Source organism: Nelumbo nucifera, chromosome 2 (genome assembly GCF_055504915.1).
Source record: "Nelumbo nucifera cultivar China Antique chromosome 2, China Antique-T2T, whole genome shotgun sequence".
Lineage (NCBI taxonomy): Eukaryota > Viridiplantae > Streptophyta > Magnoliopsida > Proteales > Nelumbonaceae > Nelumbo > Nelumbo nucifera.
In genome coordinates this window covers 107935833-107962822 of record NC_142650.1, presented here as the reverse complement: position 1 = coordinate 107962822, position 26990 = coordinate 107935833, and the positions used below count along the sequence as shown (strand labels likewise).

At 41.0% G+C, this 26990-nt stretch overlaps 1 protein-coding gene, 1 non-coding gene and 1 pseudogene across 4 annotated transcripts in view; 1 reads left to right on the top strand and 2 right to left on the bottom strand.

Annotated features, from left to right (window-relative positions):
• LOC104603569 (origin of replication complex subunit 1B-like) overlaps positions 1-22642 on the bottom strand; it is a 28767-nt pseudogene extending 6125 nt beyond the window's left edge. Inside the window, exons 1-12 of the transcript XR_016082460.1 lie at positions 21678-22642; positions 21447-21588; positions 14669-14821; positions 14413-14550; positions 14176-14323; positions 13998-14096; positions 13720-13849; positions 13474-13634; positions 13304-13361; positions 13034-13212; positions 12808-12922; positions 332-544 (exon numbers count right to left, since the gene is read on the bottom strand). The product of XR_016082460.1 is annotated as an origin of replication complex subunit 1B-like (transcript). The remainder of the gene's footprint in view (positions 1-331; positions 545-12807; positions 12923-13033; positions 13213-13303; positions 13362-13473; positions 13635-13719; positions 13850-13997; positions 14097-14175; positions 14324-14412; positions 14551-14668; positions 14822-21446; positions 21589-21677) is intronic.
• LOC148802746 (small nucleolar RNA snoR28) lies at positions 14684-14761 on the bottom strand. The gene has a single exon (XR_016083307.1). It is a non-coding gene; the product is annotated as a small nucleolar RNA snoR28 (small nucleolar RNA).
• A 487-nt stretch (positions 22643-23129) lies between the features above and the next one.
• Positions 23130-26990, top strand: part of LOC104603433 (uncharacterized) — a 57757-nt gene continuing 53896 nt past the window's right edge. The window contains exons 1-2 of one of the 2 annotated variants that reach the window (XM_010267458.2): positions 23130-23318; positions 25450-25511. In XM_010267458.2, the coding sequence (XP_010265760.1) occupies positions 23316-23318; positions 25450-25511 (65 nt within the window). In that variant the 5' untranslated portion in view covers positions 23130-23315. Of the gene's footprint in view, positions 23361-25449; positions 25512-26990 lie in introns of both variants that reach the window. The other variant, XM_088897575.1, reaches the window with a different exon arrangement.

The window sequence follows — 26990 nt, the reverse complement described above, 5'->3', positions numbered from 1 at the left end:
GATTCCTCCCTCCCTTCTTTGAGTTCTCCCACTGATTCTTCTCATTCTTCTAGCTCTACCCCATCTGAGGAAGACACAACATAAGTGGCAACTATGTTTGGTGAGGCCCAATTGCTCGAGTTTATCAATGCTCTATACCCAACCCCATGCAATCTAATCTTTTGAACTGCTGGCGGACCAGCCGGTTCACTTCCTCTTCTCTTTTATTGATGGACTCCACCAACTAACCCACTCAGCCCCTTTCGTTGCTACTTCCCCGTGCAATTCTTCTCTTTATTAACAGCATTCATTTCCCCTATTGCATTTGGCTTTGGCATTCAAAACATCTTACCCGATGTCTTCCCTGCATCCTTCCCAACGTCCATGCCACTACATACATGTGCATATTCAGTTGCACATGCCTTGCCACTTGTAACCCATCTAGCCATGTCATCATCTTCCTCCTTTGTCTTCCCAAACCAGAATGCCGCTTCCACATCCAAAGCCACCCACACCCTTTTCCATAGGCCTCCGACATGCAGCATGAAGGATCTTGGAATCACCTCTAGCTTGCTCCAGCAACCCTCAAGCGTAATGCTCTCAGATCACGTTTGTTATACGAAAGCAGAGCTCCATGGTGCAATCACCTCCCATTGCCGTCACAATCTGCTCAAGAATATATCTCTTCCAAAGTGAGTGCGTTTTGTTGGGAGGTCTTCCATGGTGCAATCAACACTTGTGATATTTTACAGAGGAAGAGACCTGGATGGTGCCTCTCCCCTAATTGGTGCTGCTTGTGTGAATCCAATGGTGAATCTGCTCTTCACTTGTTCATTTCCTGTCCTTTTGCTTGTGGTATTTGGGATCGGTTCTTTTCTCTTTTTGGGTGCAGGTGGAATACTTTGGACAGATTGGACAGGTTGTTTGATAGATCCACTTTCAGCTAGCCAAAAAGGAGGGGAAGACGGATGTGGAGGTGCACAAGAGCAGCAATAACATGGACCCTATGGGAGGAAAGAAATAAGTGTATATTTGAGGAAAAGAAAAGAAGCAAGGAAGCATTCATTGAAGGGATCATGACAAAAGTGGCCTTCTGGATAAAGACTTTGGAGTTGTTCTCAGATTTCTCTATTGATGATATATTAAGGAACTGGAGAACAATTGCAGCCTCAACTTCAGCTAAGCGGAGAACACTAAAGGAATGGGAACCCCCAGAGGTAGGTTTCATGAAATTAAATTTCAATGGAAGTAGTTTTGGGAACCCAGGGCCCTCTGGAATTGGAAGGGTTCTAAGGAATGAAAGCGGAGTGATTTTGGGAATGTACTCGGGTTCCATTGGAGTGTGTGACTCTGTAACAACAGAATTGAAGGCAGTACTTTATGGGATGCAGAAATCTTTGGAAATGGGGTTCCAGAAGCTAATAGTTGAAGGCGACTCCAAAATAGTAATAAGTTGGTTTAAGCAGAACGAGAAGATTCCTTGGTTTTTCAGAAACAATTTCAAACAGTTCAAGAGGTTCTCAAGGGATATACAGCTGATATTTCAATGGGCTTCTAGGTCAGCAAATGGCTTAGCTGACCATCTAGCAAAGCAAGGGATAGATAGAGCAGAGTGCTTTTGGGCTCAATTGTGAGACTGATCACCAATTTGTCTATGTTTTCTATTGTTGGTAGCTGAGGCTGCCTGTTTGCTGGAACACAACAGCCGAAGAAGAAGAAGAAGAACTAGTTTCCGGAAGAAGTGAGGTGAGAAGAAGGTAGAGGGATGTGTAGAAGGAGAGAAATGGAGTTCGTGCAGAATTTGGCATCTAGATTTAGATGGTTTATTTTCCTATTCATCTTTCTTCAACTTACTTGCTCGGTCGACTGGGGGGGGGGGGGAGGTAAACTTTCCTATAAAAGAAATTTGGTGTAAACTAATTCCTCCTTGTTAGCGTAGGGGTATTTCTGTCTTTATACTTGTTGAGGTTGCTGATCTGTATTATTATGTTAGAACTAGTGTCTCTTACTTAAATAAGGGCACTTGTGTCTTTTCCATTATATTAATAATATAAAAACATGTCTGGCCGAATGGTAGGCCGAATTATAACATGGTATCAGAGCCAAACTAAGCAAATCGGATCTGCCTAGATTTCTGTTCTCTGCGCACTCAATCTAGGGTTTTCCCTTGAATTCTTTGCCATCGATTGGAGATCAGGGAAAGGGCTGAAAAAGAGTGATCACCTTCTTCCCTTGGAGGTTTCTATGCCTCCGGTTGTGTCTTGTGTGGTTGGTTGCTGTGGTTTCTAAGCCCTCCCCTAATCAATGTAGGGCTGGCTCGTGTAGTGCAGTGGGTGTCTTGTGTGGACTGATTTCCTTCTCGTGTGGTTGTCCTTTAGGTGATGAAGTAAGGGATTTCTATGCATATTTTCTGTTATGAATCATATAGGAAGTATGTTGCAGATCGTATGATGGGATTTCAGAATGTAGTGTGCTAGGGTTTATGCTGTTTTTTGTGTGATTCGAAGGAGAAGTGGTGTTCATATAGTGGTGAGATTTCAGGTAGCCGTAGGGTAGGGTTTGTGGTGTAACGAGTGCAACTTTCAGCAATAATAAGTGCTGAAACCAGTGTGATCAGTGTGATCAAGTCGTGTGCAGTGTGCAGAATTCAGTGATAAAAGAATTCAGCAAGTGTGCAGAATTCAGTGATAACAGAATTCAGCAATGGGAGATAACAGTGATAGCAAATCTAATGTGATGATACCTACTGACTACCTGAATGTTCAAATGACCTCCATTAAATTGAATGGGGAGAATTATGTCCCTTGGGCTAAATCTGTAGAAGTTTTTCTGAAGGCAAAGAAGAAGGTGAAACACATAAGAGAGGAGAAACCCTCCACTGACTCTCATGAGTACGAAGGTTGGGAACAAGAGGATGCACAGATTATCACGTGGTTATGGAATAGTATGGAACCCAGTATTATTGTAAACTTCATGTTTCTTGACACTGCCAAAGATGTGTGGGACCATGCTAAGAAATTGTGTTCTAGTCAAGACAATACAACCAGGGTATATCAGCTGTATCAGGAATACTTTAATCTGCAACAGGGCAATCAAAGTCTTGAGGAGTACTATGCCAGTATGAGAAACATCCATAATGAGTTGAATGTTTATCATCCCCTCACTTCTGATGCCAAGATTTAGCAATAATAGAGAAAACAACTTGATGTGACTCGATTTTTGGTGGGGCTGAAATCTAAGTATGAACCAGTACGAGCCCAGATACTAGGAGGATCAGCTCTTCCGTCTTTAGAAGAGGAGTTTGCCCGACTTCGGAGGACTTCTATTGGATCTACGGAGAATTCTAATGTCTTAGATCAGCATTTGCAGTGTCGAGAGGCCGTGGTGTTAGAGGTGGAGCTCTAGGAGCTCAGTCTGGCCATGGTGGTAGTAGTGGTCCGATATATGGCCGGAGTGGTAGTGGTGGATCTACATATACCTGTGGTGGTGGTCGTACTGGAGGCAGAGATTCAGGGGGAGCCCGTGGTAGAGGACGTGGCTCGGGTCCACGGAGGTGTACTCATTGTGGTATGGATGGACATACCATTAATTATTGCTATGACTTGCATGGTCCACCCTCAACCTGGGCCAATCATGCCATGACTAGTGACACCAGTTCCAGTTTTAGACAGGAGAATCGTTCAGCTGATCAGATGCCTCCTACCTCTTAGATGGTCCCGGGAAGGAGATGGTGAGTGTTCCCCGTGATGAGTATGAGAGGTTTGTTCAATCCACGTCTCAGCAGAACACGGCTACTTTCGCACACTCAGGTATGGCTTGCTTGGCATCCACACCCAATCCCTGGATTATTGATTCTGGAGCCTCTGATCACATGACTGGAACTCCAGGTTTGTTTTCTTCCCTCTCTCATTGCTCAACATCACAATCTGTTACCCTTGCTAATGGTTCCACATCCTCCATTTGTGGTGTTGGTACTGTTGACCTGGACCCTGTATCCCTGTCCTCAGTTTTGTATGTCCCTAAATTTCCGTTTAGTCTTATGTCTGTTAGTAAGCTGACCAAGTCACTTAATTGCTCCATTACCTTTTACCCTTCTATGTGTGTTTTTCAGGATCTCAAGACGGGGATGAAGATTGGTGGAGGGCATGAAACCAGTGGACTGTATTATCTTGACAGTGGTGGAAGAACATCAACAGCACTCCAGTCATCTATCTCTCCTCTCCAATGGCATTGTCGATTTGGTCATCCTTCGTTGAAAACTTTGAAATCTTTGGTTCTTTCGTTGAGTCAACTTTCTGTTTTAGATTGTGAGTCGTGCCAGTTTTGGAAACACCATCGTGTTCCCTTTAGTTCTAGGGTTGACCACCATGTGTCGAGTCCTTTTTCTTTGATTCACTCAGATGTTTGGGGTCCTTATAAAGTGATGTCATACAATGGATATAGATATTTTGTTATTTTTGTTGATGACTTTTCAAGGATGACGTGGCTCTATTTAATGAAAGAAAGAAGTGAATTGTTTACCATCTTCGTGAAATTTTATGCTGAGATTCGCAATCAATTTGGTGTTCAAATTAAACTTTTTCGTTCTGATAATGGGCGTGAATAGTTGTCTTCATCATTTCAAGAATACTTGGACCAACATGGCATTATACATCAGACCTCATGTACCTACACCCCACAACAAAATGGGGTGGCTGAGAGAAAGAATCGACATCTATTAGAAATAGCACGATCCCTCACGCATCACATGAATGTTCCCAAACCCTTTTGGAGTGATGCGATGCTTACCTCTTGCTTCTTGACTAATCGGATGCCCACGTCTATCCTTGATGGTCATTCCCCATTTACTGTCTTGTTTCCCACCGTGTCTCCGTTTCCGCTTTCTCTCGGGTATTTGGGTGTGTCTGCTTCGTCCATAATCTGGGCCCCGTGAACGACAAGTTAGATGCACTTAAGGGTGCATCTTCCTTGGCTATTTCCGGACCCAGAAAGGGTATAAGTGTTACCATCCTAGTTCTCGCCGTTCCTTTGTGTGTGCTGATGTCACATTCTTTGAGTCTACTCCGTTCTTCTTGGGGTCCGGTGATGCTTCTTCCTCCTCCTCGCCTCCTCTTCCACTTCCAGTTGCCGATCCTCTTCCCCTTGTTCCAACCGTGCCTACGTCCTTGCCTCCAGTGCCACCACCCGTTGAATGTCCACCTATCCGTCAAGTTTATACACATCGCCCACGTGTACCGGCTGCTACTCCTTCGGCTCCATCACCGTCGATAGATCCAGCTCCAGATCCGAACCCAGTTTCTGATCTTGATCTTCCCATTGCCTTGCGGAAAGGTAAACAAACTTGCACCCTTCATCCTATTTCTAATCATGTTTCACTTACTCACCTTTCCGCCTCCCATCGCCAGTTTATCTCTTTGTTATCCTCAGTGGTTGTCCCTAAGGATGTCCAGGAAGCCCTTGCCTCTCCAGGGTGGTGCCGTGCTATGGAAGAAGAGTTCTCCGCTCTACATCATAATCATACTTGGGACCTCACCGCTCTTCCTCCTGGGAAGCAGGCTGTCGGTTGTAAGTGGGTTTATACCGTTAAGTATTTGCCTAATGATAGTGTTGAGCGCCTGAAAGCGCGATTGGTTACAAAAGGGTACTCCCAAACCTATGGTATTGACTACACAGAGACCTTCTCCCCGGTTGCTAAGATAGGGTCAGTTCGCGTTGTAATCTCTCTTGCAGCTATGTATGATTGGCCCCTATATTAGCTTGATATCAAAAATGCCTTTTTGCATGGTGATTTGCTCAAGGAGGTCTACATGGAGCAACCACCAGGGTTTGTTGCTCAGGAGGAGGATGGTAAGGTATGCAGACTCAAGAAGGCTATATATGGGCTTAAACAGTCTCCTCGAGCATGGTTTGGTAGGTTCAGTGAGGTGGTCAAGAAGTTTGGTATGAAACAGTGCCAAGTTGATCATTCCGTCTTCAGTCATGACTCTCCGACAGGAAAAATACTACTGGTGGTATATGTAGATGATATCGTTATTACCGGGAATGATAAAATGGGCATTGACAGGTTGAAGACCTTTCTACAGGAACACTTTCAAACAAAGGACCTTGGTAAATTGAAATATTTCTTGGGCATAGAGGTAGCAAGATCTAAGCATGGTATTAATTTGTGTCAGAGGAAATATGTGCTTGATTTGCTGGAAGAAACAAGTTTGTTAGGTGCTAAACCAACTGAGACACCTATGGAAACAAATACTAGGCTGAGCAGTGATATGGGTGAAGTGTTTGAAGACCCTGGAAGATACCGGCGACTTGTAGGTAAACTGAACTACCTAACCATTACTTGGCCAGACATTTCATTTGCGGTTAGTGGGGTGAGTCAGTTCATGCAAAAACCTCTGGTTCCTCATTGGAATGCGGTTCTAAGAATTGTGAGGTATTCGAAAGGAGCCCTTGGTCGTGGTTTGATATACAAAAGTGGTGGAAAACTGGAAATAAAAGGGTATACTGATGCTGACTGGGCTGGTTCTATGTCTGATAGGCGGTCTACCACAGGCTGTTGCACTTTTCTGGGGGGTAATCTGGTGACTTGGAAAAGTAAGAAGCAGACAGTCGTGGCAAGAAGTAGTGCAGAGGCAGAATATAGGGCTATGGCACATACTGCTTGTGAATTAGTGTGGCTAAGGAACCTTCTACAGGAGATAGGGTACGACATTAGTACTCTAATGAAGTTCTATTGTGACAATCAGGCTGCAGTTCATATTTCTTCTAATCCGGTGTTTCATGAAAGAACCAAGCACATTGAGGTTGATTATCATTTTGTGAGAGAGAAGGTGCTAAATGGAGTGATAGACATTGCATACGTTAATACGGGAAACCAGTGGGCAAACTTATTTACAAAAGGGTTGAGTTAGGGAAGAGTGGACTACATATGTAACAAGCTGGGATTATATGATATATACTCACCAGCTTGAGGGGGAGTGTTAGCGTAGGGGTATTTTTGTCTTTATACTTGTTGAGGTTGCTGATCTGGAAGAGGTGTTATCGAGGGAAGAAATCAGAGTGTTAAGGAGACAATTAAAAAAGGATTTGGAAGAGGTGTTATTGAGGGAAGAAATCAGTTGGAGACAAAAATCTAGACACAAGTGGATTAAGGAAGGCGATGAGAACACTAGATTCTTCCATGATTTGGCAAATGGGAGACGAAGAAAGAATTTTGTGACCAAGCTAGAGATAGGAGAGGAGGTGTTTACCAACCAGGATGACATAGCCAGAAAATTTGTGGACCACTTCAAATCGATTTGTAGAAGGCCTTTGAGAGAGAGAATAGTCAAGGAAAGGGTGGATTGGTCAAGAATTGATGGAGTGGCAAGGTGGCTGGAAAGGGATTTCGAGGAAGAAGAGATTAAGAAAGCTGTCTTTATAATGGATAGATCCAAGGCTCCGGGTCCAGATGGCTTTACAATGTATTTTTTCAAGACTGTTGGGAGGTGTTGAAAGAGGATCTAGCTGAAGTCTTTAAGGAATTTGCAAACAATCACACTATAAGCCCTGGAATTAATGCCACCTTTTTGGCCTTGATACCTAAGAAGAATGATGGCAACCACCCAAAAGATTATAGGCCTATTAGTATGGTGACAAGCATCTATAAAATTCTGGCTAAAGTGCTCTCATTGAGAATCAAAACAGTCCTCCCTACCATCATTAGTGAAACCCAGGGGGCTTTCATTCAAGGGTGACAAATAACAGATCAGATCTTAATTGCGAATGAGTGTGTGGAGGAAATGAAAAGGTCTAGTAAGAGAGGATTCATTTGTAAATTGGATCTTGAAAAGGCCTATGATTTGGTGGACTGGAAGTTTCTATTGGAGGTTATGCAAAACTGTGGACTTGGGGACAAGTGGTGTAGTTGGATCTTTGGGTGTATCAGTACTTGTCACTACTCTATTCTGGTAAATGGTATGGTGAGAGACTTTTTTCCAGCTTGTAGGGGTGTCAGGCAAGGGGATCCACTTTCACCCTTCCATTTTACCTTAGTAGCTGATGTGATTAGTAGGATCATTACTAAGGCTGACAGCGAAGATGCCATTAGGGGTTGGAGAATAGGGAGACACCAAGTCCCCGTCACCCACCTTCAGTTTGCAGATGACCTAATGATTTTTTGTGAAGGAGGTATTAGTGAAAAGGTAGCAAACCTAAAGGAGATAGAAAAAAGGATTTGAAAGTGTCTCTAATTTGAGAATAAATCTGGAAAAGAGCTGCATAGCGGGTATAAATTTGGAGGTAGAGGAGGTCGAGGCTATTGCGGAGTGTCTTGAGTGTTCCACCTCTGCTTGGCCTATGTCATATTTAGGGCTTCCTTTAGGGGCAAATCCTAGGGAGAGTAGATTTTGGACCCCAGTGATAGAAAAGTTTGAGAAGAGATTAGCCTCATGGAAGAGGAACTATATCTCTTTAGGAGGGAAAATTAACCTAATAAGAGCTACCTTGGCTAACTTACCTACCTATTATTTGTTTGTCTTTAGGATACCAGTTAGGGAAGCCAGGAAACTGGAGAAGTTGATGAGAGACTTCTTATGGGAGCCGGGACAAGAAAAAAAGGATCACTTGGTTAATTGGGAAATTGTGTGCAGAAGTAAAGAAGAGGGGGGCTTGGGAATTGGGAGGGTAATTAGAAAGAATCAAGCTCTGTTAGGGAAATGGTTGTGGAGATGGCCTTTGGAAAGAGAGAGATTGTGGCATGAGGTGGTGGGAAGCATTCATGGGAGGTCAGAGAACGGATGGGATGCTGGTGTATCGAGGCAAGCTAACCTAGCAGCACCATGGAAGGCTATTCACAACACCCTTCCTCAATTCCTCAATTTTATCAGGTATGAAGTTTGTTCTGGCAACTCTGTTCTTTTTTGGGAGGATATTTGGGTAGGAGACTCACCGTTAAAGGACTTGTTCCCTTCGCTTTTTTCTATTTCTTTGTAAAAAAAGAGGTGGTCTCAAAATTTGTTTCACCTTTGGGAACACCCTTAGATCCTACTTGGGATTTTGGGTTTCGTAGAGGACTTAGGGATGCTGAAATTGAGTCTCTTTCTATTTTGCTTGGTTGTCTTAATCAGGTTTGTTTGGATCCCTCCAAGCCAGATAAGAGAGTTTGGACTCCTAGACCCATTGAAACCTTCTCTTGTGCTTCTTTCTTCAAGTCCATCTCTCAACTTTCTTCTCACCAACCCTTTCCGTCTAAAGAAATTTGGTGCAGGCCAGTCCCCCCAAAAATTATGGCTTTTTGTTGGGAAGTATTCCATGGGAAAGTAAACACTTTAGACAACCTACAAAAGAGAGGACCTTTTCTCTGTATTTCTCCTAATTGGTGTATCCTCTATAGAGCTCACGTTGAGGATTGTTACCATCTACTAGTATCTTGTCCCTTTTCTGCAGACCTTTGGGCTTGGCTACTTTCGTTGTTTGGGGGTAGTTGGAGTCTACCAGCAGAAGTTCACATGCTCTTCAACCATTCTACCTTTTATTGGCCTACAAAAATAGGGAGAATTATGTGGAGATGTGCTCGTGCTGCTTTGACTTGGACTCTTTGGGAAGAAAGGAATCTTAGAATTTTTCAAGACAAGGAAAGGAACAGCCAAGATTTGAAAGACTATGTGTTAAACAGGGCAATACATTGGCTGAAGACCTTGGAAATCTTCCATCAATTCTCCTTTAATGACCTTTGGAGAAATTGGTCAGCAGTAGCAAGGTACTCATCTTTAAAGGACAAATCAATTACAAGCTGGTCTCCTCCACCCGAAGGCTCAATAAAGTTGAACTTTGATGGAAGCAGCATGGGTAATCCAGGATTATCCGGAGTGGGGGGTGCTTTGAGAAATGAGAAGGGAGAGATTTTGTTGCTCTACTCAGGTCCCTTGGGAATTGGGAACTCCATCAGGGCAGAACTCTTAGCTGCTGTACAAGGGGTGCAATTTGCAAACCAGCGGGGGGTACAACACCTAATAATCGAGGGGGATTCCAAAGTGGTGGTGGGTTGGTTAAAAAATTCTGAAGAGGCTATGTGGCGATACAAGAATGAAATGAAGAAATTTAGTTGGTTGACAAGGAATATGTTGGTCACTGTACAGTGGGTGGGGAGATCAACAAATACTTTGTCAGATGTGTTAGCTAAGCAAGGGGTAAATAGGGAAGAATTATTTTGGGCTCAGTTGTGATTATTGTTTTTCTTTCCTAGTTTACTTGTAAGACTCAAGGAGGGGCTGCAGCTCGTGCCTCTCGTTGGGATGATGTATGAACTCACTCTAAAGTTGCTTCTGAATCAATAAACTTATTATTATTCATCAAAAAACTAGTGTCTCTTACTTAAATAAGGGCACTTGTGTCTTTTCCATTATATTAATAATATAAAAACATGTCTGGCCGAATGGTAGGGTTTACTTTTCCCTAATTCGAACCAGACTTTTCTCCTCCTTTTCTCTCTCTCTTTCTTTTTTCTTTCTTTCTCTTTCTTCTTGACTGTTAACAGACAAACAGAATTCAAAGGCAGGCCGAATTATAACACTCCTAAAGTACAAACTTTTGCTAGGAAATGTTTCTAGGGAAGGTAAATACCTGTGACATGCTACAAAAAAAAGGCCAAACATGTGCCTTGCTCCTCATGTGTGTGTTCTGTAAGGCTTGTGGTGAAACTCTCTCTCACTTACTGCTCTCCTGTTCATTTGTTTCTTCTATTTGGGACTATTTGTGTTAAGAAAAGGGGAAGATGCATGTGGAAGACAGTACGTGCTGTTGTGGTTTGGTCAATTTGGGAAGAGAGAAATCAGAGGATCTTCAATTGAAAAAGTAAATTCTTAGCGGAGGTGATTGAAGCCATCAAAATCAGATTGGTACATTGGGTCAAAACCTTGGGTTTGTTCAAAGGTATTCCCACAGATGACTTCTCAAGAAATTGGACAGAAGTGGCATTCTCAGAACTACATAGAGAAAATATAAGAGTGGAGTGGAAACCACCAGGACCAAATAAATTGAAACTAAACTTCGATGGGAGTTCCTTTGGCAACCCATAAAGAGCAGGAGTATGGGCCTAGGGGAGTCTTTTGAGACCATCATGGAGTAGTGCTGGCCTTGTTCTCAAGACTAATTGGGTTTGCAGATTCGATCCAAGCTGAATTAAAGGCTCTATGGCAAGGAATGAAGCTTGTAGAACAGCTAGGGGCAAGAGAGCTGGAAATTGAAGGAGACTCTGATTATAACATGGGCAAAACAAATTGAGTCAGCACCTTGGAAGCTAAGGTTCACTTTAAACCAAATTGACCAACTTGCAAACAGATTTAACTCTACTTTCAATTGGGTTAAAAGCAGTGTTCTAAAAACCGACCCAGAGGCCGAACTGTTTTTTGCCTTTGGGTCGTGGGTCACCGGTTCGACCAGCCGGGTCAAACAGTTGAGACTGTGCCATGTCATCGCATGTATGTGTATATATATATATATATTTATATTTATATTTATATACATTATATATGTGTATATATAGGCCCAATGGTTGGGCCTGAATGTATTCTGTTGGTACAGAGACAAAGCCCAGCCCAAACCCAGCCTGTCCCGGCCCATGAACAGGTCTAATCATGGGATCCTTGTGCACAAGGTACGTGCTATAAGCAGTGTGTGCAGTATAGATGATGAGTGAAACTCGTTTTTGGCTGTGTAGCTAGTGTATGAGGAGGTTTTCAGCAGTTCCACTAGTTTGATTAGGGTTTGGTCCCTTATTTTTCCCTTTGTGTGTGCTGAAAGTGGGGTGTTAGGTTCTGTTTATTGAGTTCAGACTGTGTTTCTGGTAGTTTGGGTGTTTGGTTGCATGGCAACTAATGATTCTGCATCATCTGGAGTAATATATCATCTTAGGGAACCTCCACTGTTGGGGTTGACAGCATGTCCATTAAATGGATTAAATTATCTGGAATGGTCTAAGGGAGTAAACTTGTATGTTACAGCCAGGAGGAAAGCTGGTTAATATTAATGGGAAATTAAAGGAACGTAACACAGGGACTGCTGAGCATGACAGATGGGACCAGGAGAACAGTATGGTGATTGTCATTGACATGAGAGCAGTTTGGCTGTTATAATATTAATATCCCATTGTGGTCTCCAAGGTGGTGGTAATGGTAGTTGAAGAATCCAGAGCAAGCTGTGTGGTGGTACAAGAAGAAATTTAAATGGCTAATATGAAAGTCCTAATAATAAGATGCATCAGCTTGCATTTGAAACACATAGGGTTGTTGCTGACTGTACGGGCTGCTGAGGCCAACTGGCAGCATGCTGACATCAGCAGGTCTTCTTGTGAGTCACAACCAGCAGTAGAAGAGTCCCTAATCTCAAGGGTGCTTTAATACCAAATTATAAAGATTAAAGAGAAGAAGAAAGAAGAAGAAGAAGAAAGAAGAAGAAGAAGAAAGAAGAAGAAGAGAGATTTGTCTCAATAATGTGCTTAGTGTTCACCCACAAGAACTTAGTATTTGTATAGGATAAAGAAATTACAACAATACTCTTAACTGGGCACCCCAATACCCTTACTCTCTCAATAGAGTCCACAAGGATCAAAACCGGGTTGTTAATGTGTGGTTGGGATAAGATCAATCTCATGCATACCAGAGATTAGAAACAACAATTTCTATAGACAACATCCTAAAGAGATCCTTAGGAGCATGGAAAACACATAGTACTTGAAAGGCAGTAATTGAATTGAATGCAAGTTCTTATCAGATTATTTCCCTACTGTGATGTTGCTTTCTTCTTCAACTTTGAAATGCATGATCTCATAACTTAGAAAAAAAATAATACCTGAAGCAGCAGGATCATGATCAGAGTGTGATTTCTTAAGTCGATAATCTGCTAATTCTGCTGCACGCCTACAAATTTCCAGGGCACAACGAGCATCTCCTGAAATAGCTGCTACCTGAGTACAAGAGCAGGTCCATGTGATGATTGAGTTTAGAAAACAGAGCACACACAGAATTAAATATAAGATTATAAGGCAAAATGAAATAAAATATAACAAGGGATTTACCTTTCTTGATGCAAACTCTATAGCTTGTTTGTCAAATGCATCAATGCCTTTAAGACGAGTTGAAATTATCTCTTGAAGTTGTTGATAATTATAGGGGCCAAAGCAGAGCCTTTGAATCCCCATGCGGCTTGAAATGCGAGGAAGCAACTTCTCTGGAAGATCCATGGTATTAGCTATTCCTGCATTTCAATATGTAGCAAAGGTAACAGAGTGTTTACAATTTAGCAACAATATGGTTCACCATGAAAGAAACATGATGAAGGGTTATGCCTCACCTATTACAATTTGAGTGTGGCTTTGTAGGCCAGTCAAGAATATTATACAGAACCTGCAGTTGGAAGAAACTCTCACAATTCACTAATAACAAACTTCTAAAATTCATGAAAGAAAATAGCCATAAAAATGGTGCAAATTATACAAATTATATATGCAAAAATTACCGATTGATTCCTGGTTACAAGAAGATCAAGTTCATCAATAAGTAGGACGCGTGGTTGGTTGTCCTCTTTGTTGACTTTATTACCCTCTGAAAATCGTTCATTCAGCAAGTGCAAAGCCTTTTTCCAACTTACCCTGTGACCACTTAGTGCCTCGTATAAACCTGCAAGTACATTGAATAGAAATATTATAGGAAGGAGAAGGAATACAAACAAGAAGATGTGGGTGAGGATAAATTTTCATGAAACAATTTACCCTGTAAATATTCTCTGGTGAAGCCAATTTTAAACCATTAATTTCTACAAAACAATATGGTTTTATACTTCCTGCATCAACTTCAGACTTTAGATTCCTCATCACTGCAAGTACACTCATAGTCTGCAGTATGGTGTAGAGAGAAATATAGAATCAACAAATAAGTAATCACTCATTAAAGCAGCACAGGATAAGAAGAAAACCAATAATTCTCTAGAGTTGTATCTGAAAAATATAAGCCAGAACGTTATTAGATAAGCGCAACCACTACCTTGCCAGTTCCAGGAACACCATGGATGTACAAGCAACGCCCTAGACATTGATCATCACAAATGGCACCTTCAAAAATGTAGTAATCTCCTCCATCTCCCTGGAATTTAAGCATGTATTGGAGATCTAATGCACATACAGTGAAAACCTAAAAAAAAAAAATCAACACCAGTACATACTTGTTCCTGCAGGGCAGTGATTTTGGTAAAGTTGCCAACAACAGCGTGGCTTTTGCTCTTTCAAGTTCAGTTAGCTTGTGAGATCTCACATGCTCTGGGATCTTCTTTGCCCCTATTTTCTGAAGGCCAAAAATCCGTTGTGTGAGTTCTGTATGAAAGATATAGATGTCAGTATTGTCCACCAATTAACCATCAAATTAAAGGCTTTAAATATATAATTCAGAAAAGTGACCACACCACAGCCAGTTCATGAGCAGGGGATTGTCCAGCTAATAAACCCTTCTCATTCTTCTCTTCATATTCCAATTCTTCTTCTGTATCAGAACCTGATTCCTTGCAAGAATCCCAATCTTCATCACTATCAGCTTCTCCATCCTAGCAAATAAGAAAGATTTAATAAAATCTGTGCTCCAAGGTTCAACCCTTATAATACCACCATTTTCTTGAATTCAGAGATACCAAAATGCTTCTTTCTAGTGCCTTAGGGACCTACCTCATCATTGTTATCAATCTCTGCTATACGCTTGAACCTGTGCCAATGGATATCATATTCATATTCACAGAGAAATACATCATCTCCCTCATTGTTCGCTTTAGAAAATTCCTTGGGGTTCATAACATAGCAATGTCTAAGGACAGATTCCATCTGGCTAATAAAACACAGGTTAGCATAGTTGCATCATTGCATGAGACATCAAACTTCTCAAAAAGTTGATATTACATTGAGAAAATAATGTTGCATATTCTTTATCTTAGATAGGGGCCATTGCTTGGTGTAATGATAAAATCTTGGGCTAACAAACATGAAAACACAATTTTGAGTCTGAGAGCAGCCACTTTGTGCCAAAAAAAAAAAAACAAGGTTAGGTCCATACCCAGTCCATCCCTCACAATTCCCCAGATAACTGGGACCAACATTGGGTTATGACCTTTATCTTAGCTTAAGACCATCCATTTCTTGTACAAAAATCCAATAAAACAAAGCAGAAAGGAACAGCTTGATGCAATAAATTTGGTAAACTGAAATGGGTACCATGTAAAATTGTTAAAACATATATGATATGACATCAAAGAGTTCTTGATTGAGATGTTGGTTTATAGTCATGCAACTACTAGTTCTAGTAGTTAAAAAGGTGAAGAATTTTGGTATGCCATGTATAGCAATGGACCTGCTATATCTACAATAGCTGATCGATAAAATTGATTCTTTGATGTGTTATTTTTCATGGAAAAAATTTTCCTATGTTGCAAACTATCCAAGTTCTCAATAATCCAGATTAGTTTTCATGCGTCTTGTTAGAGTTGGTCGGGTAAGGGTAGCTTAGTCTTTTCATTATGTTTTAAGTTAAGTGATGATGTGGTAATTCTGTTTTATCTTTTTTAATTCACTTGTCCCATACTTAAAGTAATTTGACCTTGCACCCTAATTCTAATATAATAGAGATTATGGTTGACTAGGAGAGTTAATGTCTCTAGTTCAACTTCTTCTTCTTCTTCTTCTTATTCTTCTTCTTCTTCTTCTTCTCTCTCTCAGAACAGGAGTACAAGACCTATCTGAACCATTGAAACATGGTATCAGAGCATTAAATACAGGAGAAGAAGGCTGCGGTTTCAAGTATCTGGACCTGCGATCTCCTCTCCTCTTCTTTTCTTAGTTTCTGGGCTGCGATCTAAGGTGCATAGGTAGAAGGCTACGGCAAGTTATTTTTTGGTAATCCAGGACTGCCACAATCTTCATTACAGGTGTTAGGAAGGTGCAGCAGCCCTAGGTTAGTAGTTCTAATACTGCTGTCACCATGAGTGACAGCCCTAGTGGTTGTGTTGTGGTGTTTGTGGTATTCCAGACCCTCTACTGAGCAGTTTCAAGAGGGTTCTTGGTGGTTGTTGAGTAACAGTTATGGTGGTTTATTATCAGTAGTGGTGTGAAGATTTTTTTTTTGGGGCTGAAAGAGTGGTCGAATGTGTCTGAATGGTGGTTTACATCAAGTTTTTCCTTTCTTTGGTTGTGGCGGGTTGAGAAATTGCTGTAAGTGATGTGGAGACTGCTGTAGTGTTGACTTAACAGCAGTATTTTTTTTGGTAGTTGATAATCCAGAATTAGAAATTGTATTAGGGAACACAATGGCAGCAACTAGAGATGGTGGTAGTGAATCGAAATCTGGTGTTCTCCCTCAGACTATCTAGGTGTGCAGATGACATCAATTAAACTTAATGGTGAAAAATATGTGACACGGTCCAAGTTAGTGGAAATTTTTCTCAAGGCAAAGAGGAAGGTGAAGCATGTAAAAGAGGATACCATCAGTTGAATCTCCAGGGTTTGATGACTGGGAACAAGAAGATGCCCAAACCATGACATAGTTGTGGAACAGTATGGAACCCAAGATAAGTGTCAACTTTATGTTCTTAGATACAACCAAGGAAATATGAGAACATGCCAAGAAACTTTATCCTAGATAGGGTAATACCATGGGAGTATTTTAGCTCTATCAGGAGTATTTCAATTTGCAGCAAGGAAATCAAACCCTAGAAGTGTATTATGCTAGTATGAGAAACCTTAGAAGTGAACTCAATGTCTATCATCCCCTAACTCTAGATGTTAAAATTTAGTAACAACAAAGGGAGCAACTGGATGTAACCAGGTTCTTAGTGGGGCTAAAATCAGAGTATGAACCAAGTAGAAAACAAATATTGGGAGGTTCTGCTCTTCCTATACTTGAGGAAGTATTTGCTCGGCTTCATAGGATTTCATTGGGACCCACAGAGAATACCACAACGTCTGACAGATCAATGTTTGTTGTAGCAGAGGAGGTGGACATGGTAACAGAGGGGGAGGACATGCATTTCAAGGAGGCCGTGGTAGTCCCATGTTTGGTCGTGGTGGTGGAGGTTGTGACTCAAGGGGAGGTCGTGGTAAAGGAAGAGGGAACACTACTAGAAAGTGTACACATTGTGGTAAAGACAGACATACGATTAACTTCTATGATCTACATGGCCGACCCTCTACATGGGCTAATCATGTGGTTGCTAGTGGGGGTGATGTGAGTGATAACCAACAGACAGATCAAACACCTTCCATGTCTACATCTGCTTCTAGGAAGGAGATGATGAGTGTACCACGAGATGAGTATGAGAGGTTCCTTCAGGCCACTTCACAACATACCACTGTTACTCTTGCATACTCAGGAATGGCTTGTCTAGCATCCAAACCTTTTCATTGGATTATTGGTTCTGGAGCCTCTGATCACATGACCAGGACTCCAGGTGTGTTTTCTTCCCTCTCTGAAACTTCCACATCACAAACTGTTACCCTGGCCAATGGTTTGTCTTCCCCCATTTGTTGTGTTGGTAAAGTTGACACCGCATCTCTTTCTTTATCATCTGTTCTATATGTGCCTAAATTTTCATTCAACCTCATGTCAGTTAGTAAATTAACTAAGGCCCTTAATTGCTCTATCACATTTTACCCTTCATCTTGTGTTTTTCAGGATCTCAAGATGGGGAAGAAAATTGGTGGAGGGCATAAGGCCGGTGGATTGTATTATCTTGACGGTGGTAGATCTTTGGTTGCACTTCAAACTTCCTTAACTCCCCTCCAATGGCATTGTCGACTGGGACATCCATCTCTCAAGGCACTCAAGCTACTAGTTCCTTCTTTGAGTCATTTGTCTTCTTTACACTGTGAGTCATGTCAGTATGGCAAAATACCATCGGGTTTCCTTTAGTCCTAGGGTTGATAGTCGTATGTTGAGTCCTTTTTCTTTACTCCATTTAGATGTTCGGGGTCCGAATATAATTGAGTCCTATAATGGTTACAAGTATTTTGTCATTTTTATTGATGATTGTTCAAGGATGACATGGATTTATTTAATGAAATAAAGGAGTGAATTGTTTTCTATTTTCCAAAATTTCCATGCTAAAATACACACACAATTTGGCATTCCAATAAAAGTTCTTCATTTAGATAATGATCGCGAATACTTTCTTACTTCTTTTCAACAATATTTGGAACAACATGGCATCATTCATCAGACTTCGTGTGCATCCACCCCTCAACAAAATGGGGTGGTTGAACGAAAGAACTGCCATCTTCTTGAGACTACTTGGTCTATTCTTCATCCTATGAATGTTCTAAACGTTTTTGGAGTGATGCAGTGCTTACTTCTTATTTCCTTATTAATCAGATGCCCTCCTTCATCCTTCATGGTCAATCTCCCTTTTCTATTTTGTTCCCTACTTTGTCTCCCATTCCATTAACTCCCTAGGTCTTTGGGTGTGTGCTTTGTTCACAATTTGAGTCCTGGTTTAGACAAGCTGGATGCACATTCTATTAAGTGTATCTTTCTTGGCTATTCTCGGACCCGGAAAGGGTATAAGTGTTACAATCCTATCACTCGGAAGTCATTTGCCTGCACTAAAGTCACCTTTTTTTAGTCTGTACCGTTCTTCTCGGGGCCTGATGTACCTTCCTCTTCACCATTGATCCCTCTTCCTCTTCCAGTTGGTGATCTCGTTTGGGTTGTTCCTATTATGTCTGAACCTTCACATCCTCTAGTGCAGATTCCTACTGAACAACCACCAATTCGGCACGCGCATACTCATTGATAGACACCGACACCTCCTCCAACTTCTACCTCATCTGTGGATCCTGTAGTTGCTCCTGTCCCAGAGCCTTTTGAACTTGATCTTCCCACTGCTTTACAGAAAGGTCAACGTAGTTGTACCCTACATCCCATTTCCAATTATGTTTTTGTCTCTCACCCTTCCAATTCGCATCGGCAGTTTGTTTCTCTATTGTCCTCTATATCTATACCTAAGGATGTCTAGGAGGCCCTTACTTCACCCGGGTGGTGTCAAGCAATAGAGGAGGAATTCTTTGTTCTTCAACACAATCACATGTGGGAGCTCACGACGCTTCCTCCAAATAATCATATTATAGGTTGTAAATGGGTGTATACTGTTAAATTTTTACCAAATGGTAGTGTGGAGTAGTTGAAGGCCCAATTGGTTGCTAAAGGTTATTCTCCATTATATGGGGTGGACTATATGGAAATCTTCTTCCTTGCGGCTAAGATTGGTTCAGTTCGTGTCTTAATTTCCTTGGTAGTTATGTATGATTGGCCTCTGCTTTAGCTTGACATTAAAAATGCCTTCCTCCATGATGACCTTGTAGAGGAGGTATATATGGAGCAACCACCAGGGTTTGTTGCTTCAAGGGAGGATGGTGAGGTGTGTAGATTGAAAAAGGCAATTTATGGGCCGAAACAATCTCCTTGTGCTTGGTTTGGGAAGTTTAGTGAAGTGGTGAATAATTTTGGAATGAAATAATGTTAGGTCGACCACTCAGTGTTTAGCTATGATTTTGAAACCGGAAAGATTTTATTAGTGGTTTATGTGGATGATATAGTCATAACTGGTAGTGACAGATTAGGGATTGACAAACTAAAGGCATTTCTGCAAAACCATTTCCAAACAAAAGATCTTGGGAAGTTGAAGTATTTCTTGGGTATAGAAGTTACTAGGTGCGAAACTACTTAACACCCATTTGATCTGTTGAAAGAAACGGGATTGTTAGGTGCGAAACCAACTGAAACACCCATGGAACCAAATGCTAAGTCGAGTAGTGATGCAGGTGAAATATTTGATCTTGGAATAGATGGTTGGTGGGGAAGCTGAACTACTTAACCATTACTAGACTAGACATCTCCTTTGTTGTTAGTGTGGTGAGCCAATTTATGCAAAATCCCTAAGTACCTCATTGGGATGCAGTTCTTAGAATTGTACTGTACTTGAAGGGAGCTCCAGGTCGTGGGTTATTGTACAAACCAGGGGGAAGACTTGAGATAGTTGGGTATACAGATGCAGATTGGGAAGGCTCGGTGTCTGACAGGAGATTTAATATAGGCTATCACATGTTTCTTGGAGGAAATTTGGTGATGTGGAAGAATAAGAAGCAGACTGTTGTGGCAAGGAGTAGTGCTGAAGCTGAATACAAGTCCATAGCACACACTACATGTGAGTTAGTATGGCTGAAAATCTTCTACAAGAGGTTGGATTCTCAATGAGAAAACCTATGAGATTGTACTATGACAACCAAGCTGCAACCTACATCTCTTCTAATCCATTTTTCCATGAAAGAGCGAAACACATAGAGGTTGATTACCATTTTGTGAGGGAGAAAGTCTTTATTGGAGAGATAAGCACAGAACACGTGAGTTCAGGTGATCAATGGGCAGATTTGTTTACAAAAGGTTTGAGCTCAGGGAGAGTGAACTATATATGTAACAAGCTGAGATTATATGACATATATTCTCCAGCTTAAGAGGGAGTGTTAGAGTTGGTTAAGGGTAACTTAGTCTTTTCATTACGTTTTAAGTTAAGTGATGATGTGGCAATTCTGTTTTATCTTTTTTAATTCACTTGTCCCATACTTAAGTAGGGGTATATTTGACCTTGTACCCTTGACCTTGTACCCTAATTCTAATATAATAGAGATTATGGTTGACTAGGAGGGTTAATCTCTCTAGTTCGACAACTTCTTCTTCTTCTTCTTCTTCTCTTCTTCTCTCTCTCTCTCTCTCTCTCTCTGAACAGGATCTATTTGAACCATTGAAACACTTCTAACTAGCAGCAAGTCCCATTCTATACAAACTGTAACTGGTTAATATTGTGCCTGATATGATCTAAATATAGGATATATTTCTGGGGAGTTGGGAGTGGCTGTGTACAAGAATTTTAGTTTTCATTCATCCCTATCTTTATGATCATGGTTTCACAAGGTAAAGCCGTAGGCCCATAGCCCTATGCAATAGGAGACTCATTGTTCACTCCATGTTATTCCTGCACTAATTTATTTCCAAGCATTTGGTGATCTCAGATGTGTCCACATCAATGGAACATGAGACTCATTGTTTTGATGAATCACTTCTTCAGACAAGAAAATTATGTAAACACTTGTCAAAATCTTATTAGATTACATCATGGAAGGCAATCTTACTTACTAGATTACATCATGGAAGGCAATCTTACTTGTTAGATTACATCATGGAAGGCACCATTTTCCCAAGGAATTGGCCATGACATATCCGATCTATGCATAATATCGTGAAAAATGGAAACGTGTTTTGAGATTTAGTCCCATAGTAGTCACTGAATTGTCATGGAGAACCCCAGCCTTAAAAGTTAAAAGATTATCACTGGAAAAACAGAAAAATAGCAATGACATAACATGTTTCCATGAAGGAAAAGAAAAACACAAGTAATAAATAAATGGCACTAATCTCAATGTCAGCAAAATCATTTGTGCGATAAAGCTCTCTCCTTAGATTGTGTGGTTGTCTTCCTGATGCAGTTTCTTCTGGAATTATATACCAACGTCCCCGAAACCAGTAGACCCCTTCTGGTTCTTTCCATAAACTAGTCCAATTCCAAAAGAAAAATCTCAATAGACTACTACATAAGACGATCAGAGCAAAAAGTGATATTACTCTACTAAGAGAATCTACCTCTCAATACGTGCAGCCCATGGATCGCTTGAAAGAAGCTTCTCTCTCAAGGTTCTACGTCGTTTCTTCCCCTTTGGAAGGGATGGAAGTTCAACCGCCTTCCCCATTTTCCTAGCCTCACAAAATCCACAATATCCAATCCCCTTCTAGAACCTCCTTTAAAGGAGGTTTGAGACATCTGAGATGAAATCCGCCCAAGCAATCATCGCATTCAATCATCCGAGCCTTTCCAGACTTGAAGCATATGCGACACTCATCCACCTCAGGATCTTCATCATCAGAGCTTGCGTCCTCTCTCCTCTTGACATAAACATCATCTCCTATACTGAATTCCCCTTCGTCATAGACGACCTTCTTGTAATACACACGCCTCTTGGGTACGTCATTGTTCTTTTTCTTTTTATGAGACGTCGAGTTTCTCAAAAACCGAGCTCTCGTTTTAGCTGTTTCCGCCCTCTCAGATCTTTTCCTTTTCTTTGACTCTGAACAATCAGGAGAAATCGGAGCAAATGAAGCTCCGATCGATGCTTTCTCCGAACGTTTGGTAGATCTTCTGCCATTTTTAGCGGAATTTGGAGTTTCTCCATGAATGTTAGTGGTTTCTTCAACTTGAAGAAGTGATTTGCAGGGGGGTGGAGGGCTGGAACCCAAAGAGATCCGCCACGACGACCGGCGAGGAACCAAAGCTTCCGGTGTCGGGGGGATCGAAACGGCTGAAGATGGCGACGATTTGAGAATCCGAGGAGAGGATCGTTTCGTTAGTTTGGGGGTTTCGCCCATCTTCCTGCAGATAAGCTGCTAGGGTTCGTGAGCTCAGAGTCAGTAGAGGGAGGGAGACCAAGAAGTTCGGCATTTCCTTTAGAACGACAGGTTTTGGCGGGAAACGTTCCTTCCTTTTTGAGCCGTTGAGCTCATCTGCTGTTGTAACTTGTAAGACTAATCCAAGTCCGATGGGATTCGAATTAGTTCACTCCGGATCGATTGCATTTTTAAACAATTGAAATAGGTTCAAAACTTCAAATATAGCTGTGGATCCGTTTCGAACCTAACCCGATTACAACGACATAGATCCCACGATAAGAACAAAGTAATGGCAACGGGGCGGGGCGGGGCCGGGTTTTGCATATCCGTCCCGACGAGAGGTTAAAAGTCCTGCCCCGACTGAGGCGGAGGGGGTGGAGGGCCGTGGAGCTCTGACGGGGCGGGTCAAATTGCCAAAGAAAGTTTAGGGGAAAAACCGCAAAAAAAGTCCAGGGCGGGAGTTTTTTGTACAAAACAAAGTATAGAGCACGTGTCTGTAATTTATTTATAAAATAGGAGGTGTTTTAACGCTAATCTGTACATCGCATAACTCCTCTAAATGAAATAGAAAAAGTTATATGTCTTTGTTAGTAATTTAGCAAATTAACCGGGCGTGGGGCGGTGGGGTGAATATGGCGTCGACGCCTTTCTATGGTGTAATTGGAATCGGAAACCGAAGCCAGGGAAAAGGAGGGCGAGAAGTAGAGAGGGAGGAGAGAGAGAGAGAGTGCACGACAGTGAGGCAGAAAATCGAAAGCCTAGTTTCTCTCTCTCCGTAATTCTGTAAAGAAAGCCGTCCTTTTCTTCGATAATTAGGTTTTCTACAACGAACTCAAAATGGTCAGTATCTCTGATAGAATTTCGGTTCCAAATTTTCATATGGTCAGTATCTCTAATTGTGTTTATTTTATATCATTTTATATTCATGAAGCGTTTAGGCTTTAACAGTACGGTTCTCCTTTTGTTTCTTTTTTATCTATCTTTTTCTTGAATTAAAGATGATCGACTTTGCTGTTTTTTGGTTTGACACCTTGTATCTAACCTGAGTGTCGTATTCTAAGATAGAATTTTATGTTTTTAAGCAATTCGGGTATTCTTTGCGATGATCATTTACAGGATAATAAATCATTATTCCCTGAACCAAATTATAATCATACTAGAGAGGATCATTAATCTTCGTATATTTTGGTGCATATGGGTTTGCAAGTTGCATTTTAATTAATATTTTGATGAATACCAACATATTTATATTGCAAGAAATGATAATTACTTGATGAATGGGAAGATAACCAGCCACAAAACAGTCATCAAACACGATTACACAAAAGGGTGAAGAAGAAAATTTTCCTTTGCACAATGCACCAACTGAAAAATTACTCAATGTGATCCCATCTCATGCTTATAAAATCCTTATGAGTATATGGGCTTTAAGAGGAACTGGCCTGCTTCCACAGGGTCCAAACAAAGCTGTGGTGTAGGAAGTTTTTTCTATCATATGCTCAAACTGCACTGCCAAATGGAAAAATGAAGAAAAGTCTCCAAAATCTGCTCATTCATGCTGATTGATATCTAAACCCCCCCTTAACAGTCACGGGACTGAACAAAATATTGCTAAAAAGAAGGGAATCCTGCACTGATTGAACAGCAAGCAAATAATATAAATGCCCTCTTAAGGTCCATGACAGATCCTTGTTCTGTTGGGTCATTTCTAGATCCAAGTTTTTAGGCCTGAAATAATTCTGTTGGTAGAGGGCTTACCCTGATTGGGCTGATAAGGATCTGAACTTATTATATAAATATATAATAACATATGATATAGTCTATATTGATATCAGTGCATATATTTAAAACATGATTACGATCTATTTGGGGAAATCTAATCTCCTTGTCCTAGGTGGGTGGCTTCATTCTCATATCTTTTCATACAAAAAATACTCTATAACATGTTGTTAAGGGAAAATGTAAAACCAGGTAATATAGTTCTCTTTCGTCATTCTTGTTTCTCCTTCCTAACTATGTCTTCTTCCCCAGTGAAAATGAGATAAATCCTAAACCTTTTGGTTCAGGCAGCTGGCAGCCATTTTCCTCTTTGTCTGATCTAAAATCCTGACTGTTTGTCACAGTAAGAAGATCCCCACTTGCTTCTCAGTCACCTTTGAAACACGGTATCCACCTCCCCCCTTCTCTATCATTGCTTTCCCCCCTTTCCATGCAAGAGCAGAGGCTGTGCTTTGCCTCATTCACAATGAGAAAATTTTGGTGTCCTTTGCTGTCCATGGAGTCCTTCCTATGTAACATGATAGTCCATACAAATTCCATAAACCAGTAACATCAGTCCCTATGGACTCCATACACCAGTACTTTCAAAAATACACTGGTAACAGGTAACGGGCCAGAGGCTTGACTATGTGGACTAATGTGTCATGTGAAGAGAGCCTGTGTGGACTGTGGACAGCATAGGATCTTGAGCGGGGACAGTAAAAGATTTCTCATTAACAATTTCCCAATCAGCAAGCCACTGCACTGCTGCAGCTGTTAATTATCTCCTTTTCAGATGCATTATCCTCTGTTAGTCTCCATGAAAATATGCAATTGGAGATAAACACTCCCGTCAGTCATCTGGTTCTTTGACAGCAGATTGACTCTAAAACATTCATCAGTTAGATGTTTATGTAAGGGTTTTCTGGGATGTGAACTGCTATTTTTTTTTTTTTTTCAATCACCATGGATAATAAGCCTTGTCTAATATATATGTTATATTACCATAGAGAACAAGGGTAAACCACAAAAGGATAGAAGGACTTTACATGATTAATGAGCCAAAACCATGTGCCGAGTCTATGTGCATTCCTGCTTTACAGCATATACATGCTTTCTTGAAATGTTAAACTTTTTTATTGGTATATTCCTTGCAATATTATTATTTATTAATTATTAATGATGTGCTAACTGCAATCTGCTTGCCTGACAGCATAAATTGGGCAGAGGGCACCGTGACAAAGTTCAGCAATTCATGGCAATAACTGGAACAAGGCAAGCATTTCAAATTTGCATTTTATTTTTTCTTTTTTCCTCTTTTTGCTCAGATTTTTATCTATGTATATTTTATTTGACTTCACATTGTGCTTGCTTCATTTGCTTTATTTCTTTTTCTGATAGTTTTGGTGTGCATGAACACATGCATGGACAGACATTCTGACCGAAGGCCCTATATTTTCCAATTAATAGCCATAGGTGTTGTCAACTCCAACACCTAGAAGCTTAACATTCCCTGTTGAACAACTGCCAAATTGAGCATCTCTAATAGCAAATTTGCAATGATTATCCTAGGTGTGTGAGGCCTATATGGAAAGAACATGGAATTTTGATCCCATATATTCCACAAATGGCAGCCAAGATGCATCTCCACATGCTTTCCTCCTGCTTGTAGGAAGGAGGCTTTTGGCATACCAACTCTACAATGACTCCTGAATATTTTTATCGATAACAATAATATGCATTAAAAAAGCAAGAGAAGGAATAATGCAAGGAAAAGGAACCCCACTGTAGGGAAGGGTCTCAAAAGAAAACCAAACAAAGAAGAACTTAACAAACAATTTTGCAAGCTTAAATCCCCAAATATTGATACAAAGAATGGAAATCTGTCCTATGATTGATGTCTCCAAAACAATTTCCCTACTTGGCTCTTAGCCAAACTGCCAGTTGAAGAGTTAGCCATACCTTCAAAAATGGCTCCTCACCTGTTGAGAAGTTGCATGGAAAATTTGAAAGAATTGTGCTGAAATGGGCATCTGTTAATAGTCTTTTATGGGCCTTCAACTAGAGAACCTTGGGCATTTCACTAAAGCAGTTATTAATCTTCTATCAACGATGCCATGGTTTCCATCTTGAGCTCCATGGCCTCCTATTACTGAATTCACTGAACTTTCTTCCTTGCAATTGATGTCTCAAAAAATGTCTGTTTCCACAATCAATGAAGGAAGTGGGAAAGATAGGAGATTGCTTGGGGTGGAGAAAGCCAAAGAAATTTATATTGGCAGGGTTAATCATTGAAGATGATTCAAAGATTGTAGTAGGTTGGCCAAGAAAAGGTGAAGGGGTGATTTGGAAGCTCAAAAATGAATTCAGGCACTTCAAATGGCTCTCAAAAGATCTGAATATTCAAGTAAGATGGATTAGAAGATCTGCTAACAGCTTGGCAGACAATCTTGCTAAGCAAGGAGTTCAGAAACAAAATTTGTACTAGGCACAATTGTAATACTTATGGGGGGATAGTCTTGTTTTGTACTGCTTTTCTTCTGGTGATTTAAAAGGCATGCCTAGGAGCACAGGCAAGGCGCATTTTAGGGTAGGTACCTCACCCAGGTCCTAGGTGCAGCCCTTTCCCTAGGTGTGCACCTGATGCCCCTTGTGCCTCAGCCCAGGCGTGTGCCTTTTGAAAATTTGATGCTTTTTTCCTTTTTTTGAACCTAGTAGTTGGGTTGGGGGCTTCGCCCCCAAATCCCCGTGCTA